General features: G+C 38.6%; 1 protein-coding gene across 1 annotated transcript; it reads right to left on the bottom strand.

Moving 5' to 3' along the window:
• Positions 1-796: 796 nt before the first annotated feature.
• On the bottom strand, positions 797-5,928 carry LOC132144218 (microfibril-associated glycoprotein 4-like). Its single transcript, XM_059555008.1, has 6 exons — positions 5,451-5,928; positions 5,285-5,349; positions 4,967-5,179; positions 4,790-4,886; positions 1,668-1,835; positions 797-1,277 (listed from the first exon to the last, which is right to left on the bottom strand). Exons 2-6 carry the CDS (start codon positions 5,288-5,290, stop codon positions 1,024-1,026), a joined length of 738 nt encoding a protein of 245 aa, XP_059410991.1. The 5' UTR covers positions 5,291-5,349; positions 5,451-5,928; the 3' UTR covers positions 797-1,023.
• Between the last annotated feature and the right edge of the window lie 4,353 nt (positions 5,929-10,281).

Raw genomic sequence — 10,281 nt, forward strand, 5'->3', positions numbered from 1 at the left:
TTTCTCCAAATATGTGTTCCCTGGGATTTGAAGCTCCAACATTGCACTTGCTAATGCAATGCTCTACCACTTGAGCTACAGGAATACTATGTTATGCAGTAGTAGAGCCTGACTTACCCATTAGGCAGAGGTAGGCAACCCCTTTGGGCCCTTATATATCCAATTTTTGTTTGTTTGTTTTCATTTAAATCAATATTTTTGTGTAAATTTTACTTTTTCATGTTATTCTACTCATTTTGAATGGTTACTTGTAAGCATCTAATTTGATTATTTCTAATTTATTCTAATGTGTTAAATTTAATTATTAATATTGGATGTAAAATTTGAAACAATTTTATTGAGTAAATAAAGTGAATAATTTGTTACAGTGTATATTGCAGTGTTTTGCAAGAATATAACTTAACCTTGTTAAAAGCATTTTTTATTGATATACTCAATAATGCCTTCTGTTGCTGAAGTGGGATGCTTTGCATCGGGTGGTTCCTTGCCTCGATGTCATGCATTAAGATCCTTTAATGCACAGCTAGCCATTGATTATCCCTTACGTACAGAACATACTTTTTTTCCAGCTGTCATGTAATTACTTATTCAAAATACTTATCAAAATAAGAGCATACTCAAGGGAACATGCAATTTTGGACACAGCCCTAGTTGTGCCAGAAGTGCAATCAATCAGATTTTTTATATGAAAATAAATAAAAAAGATTATAATGAAATTTTGCGATGATGTGGTTCCATTGAATTTCCAATTGAGTGTTTCTGGTGTTTGTTGTGAATGTGAACACATCAGACATGCTTTCAATGCAGGAGTTTATTACAAATGTATAATTTGTTGATTCATTTCAGTTGTACATTAAAAGAAGTGACCCAGAACAAAGAACAATTTATTAACAGTGCTTTGTGTTTATGAGAGTGATATTCCTACATGATTTACTACAGTTACACATTTAATAGAGAAGATGAAACCCTTAATCATTAATATGATTGTTCTGTTGTTGATTTCTGAGAAGCACAGTGATGTTTCTATGACACACGTCTGATCTTCATGCAGATGAATTTCATACCAACATTATTTTTCTTCCATTTTAACCAAACATTTCCAATAGCGAAATGAGTGCCATCTTCACCCCGTATGTACACACCGTTAGGGTTTGTCTCCAGGCAGTCTTTGTACCAAAATGCCCCGAGACGAAGTTTGGCACAGTTACCTGCACGGACATCTTGGTCTTTGTCTAAGGTGGTGAACTTCTGTCCATTATGAAAAGATAAAGAGTCGCCTGCAAAGAGGAAGAGCATCATTTAGGAAAATATCTCAAATGAAATTAATTTCATTTGTATAAAATTGACATTGCTTCCTGTGCATACTCTGTTGCTTATATTGTCAGTTAGGTCCAGTCATTTACATTTATCAACGTTTTATTAATTAAATGAATTAAATTCTGATTGGACTGTGTTGGTAACAGGCTCTTACCTAAAGCTAACCGAAGTTAACCAAGAAATTACATAATATTTACATACATATTTACAGCTGGTTTATTCACACAGAATTTTCATTTTTGGGTGAACTATCCCTTTAAGAGTGATCACTTTTTTTTCAAGGTAATTAAATTACAGTAATTAGTTATTAGTAATACATTACACACCACACTTAAATGAAAGTGTCCTACCTGCTCCTCCATTCTTGAAGCCTGAAACATTCAGTTTATATCCATAAGCTTCAGGACCCACAGAGAAAGAGGAGTACAGAGCGAAAACTTTATTTGCTTTAAAGTCCTCCAGATCCACTCTCAGCATGTAACTCCTGTAGCGTGTCATCTGGTACATGTTCTCCAGCCCTGATCATACACACACATGAAGAACACGCTCAACCAAACACTGGACATGAACATCCACACACACACACACACACACATGAAGAACACGCTCAACCAAACACTGGACATGAACATCCACACACACACACACACACACACACACATGAAGAACACGCTCAACCAAACACTGGACATGAATATCCACACACACACACACACACACAGACATGAAGAACACATTCAACCAAACACTGGACATGAACATCCACACACACACAAACATGAAGAACACCTTCAACCAAACACTGGACGTGAACATCTACACACACACACATGAAGAACACCTTCAACCAAACACTGGACATGAACATCCACACACACACACACACAGGAAGAACACCTTCAACCAAACACTGGACATGAACATCCACACAAACACACACATGAAGAACACCTTCAACCAAACACTGGACATGAACATCCACACAAACACACACATGAAGAACACGTTCAACCAAACACTGGACGTGAACATCTACACACACACACACACATGAAGAACACCTTCAACCAAACACTGGACATGAACATCCACACAAACACACACATGAAGAACACGTTCAACCAAACACTGGACGTGAACATCTACACACACACACACATGAAGAACACCTTCAACCAAACACTGGACATGAACATCCACACAAACACACACATGAAGAACACCTTCAACCAAACACTGGACGTGAACATCTACACACACACACATGAAGAACACCTTCAACCAAACACTGGACATGAACATCCACACACACACACACACAGGAAGAACACCTTCAACCAAACACTGGACATGAACATCCACACAAACACACACATGAAGAACACCTTCAACCAAACACTGGACGTGAACATCTACACACACACACACACATGAAGAACACCTTCAACCAAACACTGGACATGAACATCCACACAAACACACACATGAAGAACACGTTCAACCAAACACTGGACGTGAACATCTACACACACACACACATGAAGAACACCTTCAACCAAACACTGGACATGAACATCCACACAAACACACACATGAAGAACACGTTCAACCAAACACTGGACGTGAACATCTACACACACACACACACATGAAGAACACATTCAACCAAACACTGGACGTGAACATCCACACACACACACACACACATGAAGAACACGCTCAACCAAACACTGGACATGAACATCCACACAAACACACACATGAAGAACACGTTCAACCAAACACTGAAGATGAACATCCACACAAACACACACATGAAGAACACATTCAACCAAACACTGGACATGAACATCCACACACACACACACACACACACACACATGAAGAACACGTTCAACCAAACACTGGACATGAACATCCACACACACACACACACACACACACACACACACATGAAGAACACGTTCAACCAAACACTGGACATGAACATCCACACAAACACACACATGAAGAACACGTTCAACCAAACACTGGACATGAACATCCACACACACACACACATGAAGAACACGTTCAACCAAACACTGAAGATGAACATCCACACACACACACACACACACACATGAAGAACACGCTCAACCAAACACTGGACATGAACATCCACACACACACACACACACATGAAGAACACCTTCAACCAAACACTGGACATGAACATCCACACACACACACACACATGAAGAACACGTTCAACCAAACACTGGACATGAACATCCACACACACACACACACACACATGAAGAACACGCTCAACCAAACACTGGACATGAACATCCACACACACACACACATGAAGAACACGTTCAACCAAACACTGAAGATGAACATCCACACACACACACACACACACATGAAGAACACGCTCAACCAAACACTGGACATGAACATCCACACACACACACACATGAAGAACACCTTCAACCAAACACTGGACATGAACATCCACACACACACACACATGAAGAACACGTTCAACCAAACACTGAAGATGAACATCCACACACACACACACACACATGAAGAACACGCTCAACCAAACACTGGACATGAACATCCACACACACACACACACACACACACATGAAGAACACGTTCAACCAAACACTGGACATGAACATCCACACACACACACACATGAAGAACACGTTCAACCAAACACTGAAGATGAACATCCACACACACACACACACACACATGAAGAACACGCTCAACCAAACACTGGACATGAACATCCACACACACACACACACACATGAAGAACACCTTCAACCAAACACTGGACATGAACATCCACACAAACACACACACATGAAGAACACATTCAACCAAACACTGGACACGAACATCCACACACACACACACACATGAAGAACACGTTCAACCAAACACTGGATATGAACATCCACACAAACACACACACATGAAGAACACGTTCAACCAAACACTGGACACGAACATCCACACACACACACACACATGAAGAACACGTTCAACCAAACACTGGACACGAACATCCACACACACACACACACATGAAGAACACGTTCAACCAAACACTGGACATGAACATCCACACACACACACACACACATGAAGAACACGTTCAACCAAACACTGGACATGAACATCCACACACACACATGAAGAACACGTTCAACCAAACACTGGACACGAACATCCACACACACACACACACATGAAGAACACGTTCAACCAAACACTGGACATGAACATCCACACACACACACACACACATGAAGAACACGTTCAACCAAACACTGGACATGAACCTCCACACAAACACACACATGAAGAACACGTTCAACCAAACACTGGACATGAACATCCACACACACACACACACATGAAGAACACGTTCAACCAAACACACACACACACACACAGATTTTACCCAGCCAGTATTCTCCCTGCACATTCCCAAATCCTCTCTTGTACTGATTCCATGCCCGATAGAAATTCACACTGCCATCCATTCTCCTCTGAATCACCTGTGATTGGTTTATGTAGAAGTTATGATTCATAATGAATGTTCTGATGTGTGTTTAATTATCTAAAGTCACATTCGTACCGTCCATCCTCCGTTGTCTTCATCTTTCCCATCTGAGATCATCTCACAGTAAACCCAGACAGGAACGTCACCTGCTGGATAGATGGAGTAGATCCCACTGACTGTTTCTCCTGATTTATAAAGTTCAGAACAGTCGACTGGTTGGAATCCATCAGAAATGGACACCATAAGCCCCATTAAAACAGAGAGCAGAGCCACAGCAAACACCTTCATCTACAGAGAGACACGACTCATCATCATCCTCATTCATAATGATCAAACCACACTGACATTTGGAATAAATGTAAAAAGAGTTGTTATAATTGTGATTGAACTTACTGCCATCTTCTCAATCTTTCCTCAGAAGATCACTGAAGAGATTTGCTAGTATTTTCTCTTTAAATCTTGAAGAAAGCAAACATAAATAACAGATTATTGTTGTTTGTGGCTTTTTTTTTCTTCTTTTTTTTATGTGAGGTAAATTAATAATAAACTAGTAACTCAACGTTTGTGTTCTTCAGTCTGACACAAACACTCTTTATATTTGTCAGTTTCTCAGGCTCCTCCTTTGAGTTAAAGAAGAAATTAATTCAGAAATTCTTGGCAATACTTGATGCCTGCTTCCTTTATTATTTATTTATTTACTGGCGTTTGTGTTATTTTTGACAGGATATTGAAGAAACAGTATAAAATTGATGAATCACTTGCATCTTCAGCTGAACTTTTATCAGTAAGAACATCTGTCATTTGAGTCACTCTTGTGAAACACTAGCTTGTGATGTTACATGGTTAGCAGTACACTCTAAGAACAACTTTTGAAAATACCACCATAATAAATAACTATGCTACTTTTATAAAATCTTTGAATACCATAAAATAAATTATTAAAAATCTAAGTAAATTTTGCACTGTAAAATCTGTGCCTTTAAATAACAGTAATTTACTGGCAGCAGGGGTGCCAGTAAAGTACTCTTAAATTATAGCTCTCAACCATTAATTTACAACTGTTTTTTTTTTTTTTTTTTTTTTACAGTGTTTTACCATAATTCTAACATTAAAATTAACTCCACTCCCACTGCTTCAAACAGTTCGAGTTTAAAAACTAGCATTCATACGATGTTAGTACTATGAACTCATTACATTTGAGTCGACTGAGAAGGAATATTTCTTAATTTAAAACTGCAAACACTTCATGTGTAGTAAAGTAACTAAATGCATGACTTTTACTCAAATCACTGCAGTTCATCGTCAGCTGTAACACACATGTATGTGCTGAAATACTTAACACAGAGATCACCACTGCATCAGTGACTCCACATTTACTGTCTTTATATAAAGCAGCAGAAGATCATTGTTTGTGTCTCATCATTGACTGAAGCACAGGCTCTACTCTCCAGCACAATGGTGAACCACAAAACTACATTAAACTAACAGATCTCTCTTGTGCAAACACACATTAATACAGCTGAGTTCAGTATTTACTCTCTTTATCAGTGGATGACTTTGCATAACTTTTTTTCTATGGATGTTCAGTTAGACAAATTAACGAATTCATTTGATAAATCTGACTTTTACGTTTTACAGTATATTGTTGTTTTTTTTCTCCAGCACAGTTGCCAGTAAATAGCTGTTTTTCTACAGTTTGTTTCCTGTAAATTAATTACAGTTTATTACTGTTAAATTATGTTTCATGCTGTTTTTTCTTTATCTTAAATATTTAACCCTTTAAACCCCACAACAAAATCCTCAGTTTTAAATGAACACTTATAATGTGTGCACACTACAGAGTGTTAGAGTAACACTGAATCAGTGAAGTTAATGAGATAATTCTGTGATTGAGCATTAGTGATGAACAGCTGCTGTTAACAAACAGAATCACCGAAGGAAAGAGAAACACAAGAACTACTACAACTGACTTCAGCCACAGCCTTAGATGAAATCAACTGAAGTAAAATAATTCATCAAATCTCTCAAGATCTGATTAAACAACTCCTAAAACAGCTTCACCAGCTTCACATTACTAACCAGACTGACTTTATTTCTGTCAGATTTATATAGAAGATCTTATTGAGAATTACAGAGGTTTAGGTGTTTTTCACTACCATAATGGAGATCAGTGTTTACATAAGTTGGCCTCCTGTACTGTGACTTTTCAACATAAGATTTGTTTTTTTTGTTTCTTGGGTAAAAAAATATTTTGACTGACATCGTTGCTTATAGATTGATAAAGTAGTTTCTTGGACTGGACATTAATTCTACAGTAAAATAACGAACACTACTTAGCCATGAAAGACATTTAAATTGATAGACATATGTATTTTTGACATTTAGACAGACACATCAAGAATCAGTGTATGAATCACAACAATGGTGACAATCCACAAAATAAATAAACAGATCAAATAAACATGCTATTAAAAACTTATGACCTAAGCAGATATACAAGACATAATAAGAATTCAAGAAAATAAGTGGACAATTCAGAATTTCCTCATGCCGCAATGCATTCTGGTAGTCATGGACGAGTTTTGTCCTGTGCTAGTACCCAGCATGCATTGCATAATGAATCTTTTGATTGTCACCATTGTTGAGGTTCAATATGCTGAATGTTGATGTCTTTATTTGAGTGTTACTGACACCAAAGCTCAAAATATTTAGAACCAAAACTGTTTTAATCCTTATGTTTTTTTTAATCCAATTTTCCCTTATAGAGTGAAGTCTATAACAAGAAATTTCATAACAAAACTCCAAATGATTCTAGCAACATTTTAGATCAGTCTAATATATTATAAACTTTTATATTATAACTCTAAGATTATAGCCATAATCACTTACACATCAACATAAATGTTGCTATAACAATCAAACAAAACTTAAAGTTCATAAATCAAGGGTCAGGAGCACAACTAAAGCAAACACTGATCTCCACAATGGTAACCTCAAACGAAACTGTAAAACATCATGATCTAAATCTCTGTAATTCTCAGTAAGATCTTTTGATCTCTGATCTCTGAGTATGTGAAAATATGGTGTGAGGCATTTGATCTTGACATTGTTAGAATCTTGTCTTTTTTTTACATGTTAAACACTGTACATTTATTTTAAATTTTGTACAAGAAAACAGGCCTTATTAATGAATTATTAGTATCCTATTGTAGTGTCTCGGGAGATCGTGCTCATTGTTACATAGATTTCTGACTCGACCTTTTACTCATCAGTAAGCGTTGCTGTGGCTGCTCTCTTCGCAAGAAGGCTGCCTAAAGACCACTTTTTTTTTCTTAGGCACGGTGGCGACGCCGGCATCTGGTTCCTCTCCATCTTTTCCAGCATGTAAGGGACCTGGTGTTGGCCTTGGCAGCGACAGATCAATCTCTCTCACAGTCTCTTCCATTATTTCAGAATTTGTAGAATGAAGTTCGGGAGGTTTCATATGGTCCCCTCGGTACCTTGGGTCAAGCAGTGTTGCTTTACGCATCATCCTCTGGATGGTGTCATCACCATATCTGCCTCCATCTGCTCCAGGATGACACGCTTCAGGTCGGCTGTCAGTTTAGAATCATCACCTGACTCCTCCAGGACACCTTCTAAATGGGCCAACATGGGCAGCAGTGAGGACACTGTTACGTAATTTTCTCCAGAGAGAATGTCTGTGAAGTCCGCTACTGGCTTCAGCACGTTATTCACAGATTCCAGAACAGTTATGTCTTGCCATGTCAGCTGGGGGAGTGGGCGGCGGCTTTTGTCTGGGGCAAACACACGTTTGATGGCTTGCTCCTGCTCCAGCATTCTCTCCACCATTTGCTGTTTTGAGCCCCATCATGTTGCACAGTCCTGTCAGTAAAGACCTAGTAAATAATAAAATACATATTAAATAATTTAAACAATAATGTATTTTTTTTAAATAGTTTTTAAATAATTTGTTCGTTGTTAGATAACTGTTTTAAAAATTACCGTGATCAGTGAGTGCTCAGGGAGTTTCATTTCCACTTGTGCTTTCTGCAGTTCACGTCGCCTTAGCCAGCTGTTCGAAAACGCCCGGCAAACCACGAAAGCTCGGTCTGTGCTGGCCCTCTGTTGCGCAAGCGAGTTGTTTATGGCCAGGTTCAAGTTGTGCCCAAAGCAACTTAACCATGGCCATTTCAACTGCCGGATGTCTGCAACAATATTCGCCCCATTGTCGGTAGTAATACAGGCAATTTGTTTCTCTTGTAGTTTCCAGTCATTAAATGCCTCGCGCAGTGCTTCTTCCAAATTATCTGCTGTATGGCTTTCGGGCATGAAACAAGTTTGTAAGCATTTGGACTACAGTGTCCACTCTTTATTTACATAATGCACTGTCATTGACATGTAGGGCATCATATTACAGCTGGACCACATGTCTGTTGTCAGGGCCAAATATTCTACATCACCCAGCTCTTTCGTGATGTTACTTCTAACCTCGTTGAAAAGGTTTGGGATAGCCGTCTTTGAGAAATTTTTTCGACCTGGCAGCTCATACTGTTTATCAAAGGTATGCAGCATGGTCTTGAACAATGGTTTCTCCACTGTATTGAACAAAACCATTTCTTTGGCCAGGAAGCAAATTAGCGCATCTGTCAACTGCCTCCATCTGTTACTGTCGGTTTTATATTTAGTGCCTTTTGCAAAAGCCCCAGTTATTGTCTGCTGACCCTGGCTAGCTTTTTTGCTAGGTCCAGCACATGCAGGCAAGGTGGCATATTCTGCTGGATGGCGAACACGCAAGTGGTCATGAAGATTGGTCGTCTGCCCATCTTTTGCGCGGATCACACATGAGCAGATCTTGCACACAGCTTCAGCCAGGTCCCTTGGCTGCCCACTCTCATCAGGTCTAAATCCAAAAAGTTGCCATATAGGTGAAGTAGTACCCTTTTTAGCAACCAATACCAACGCCATTGTATCAACTCTTTAAGTGGAAGGACGCTACTTTTTTTTTTCTCACGTGCAACCTATTGGAAAGCCCGGATGACAAAATTATAGTTTTTAAGGAGAATAAAAATATTTATGTAAAAAGATATATTAAAAATATATGAAAAAGTGCACAACTCTTCTTAACTGTAAGGATGCTACTTTTTTTCCCCCTTACGTGCAACCTATTGGAAATCGCGGATGAGTCATTAGTTGGGAAATAAAATAAATAAAGTAATGAAGTAAAATAACGAATAATAATTATATAATAACGAAAAATAACCCCCCCCCCCCCCCCCCGACGATATCATCGTCCATCCCGATGTTTTACTGTAAACATCGTCAACTGCCAATTTAAGGGACATCGCCCAACCCTAGTACATATAGACATAATGCTTTCAGTGAAAGAG

Source organism: Carassius carassius, chromosome 7 (genome assembly GCF_963082965.1).
Source record: "Carassius carassius chromosome 7, fCarCar2.1, whole genome shotgun sequence".
Lineage (NCBI taxonomy): Eukaryota > Metazoa > Chordata > Actinopteri > Cypriniformes > Cyprinidae > Carassius > Carassius carassius.

Bases quoted from the DNA above. Each gene is read 5' to 3' on its own strand.
- LOC132144218 (XM_059555008.1), bottom strand. The intron at 4,887-4,966 runs GTACGAATGTGA...AACCAATCACAG, and splicing joins AAGACAACGGAGGATGGACG to GTGATTCAGAGGAGAATGGA. The intron at 1,278-1,667 runs GTAGGACACTTT...TCCTCTTTGCAG, and splicing joins CTTCAAGAATGGAGGAGCAG to GCGACTCTTTATCTTTTCAT.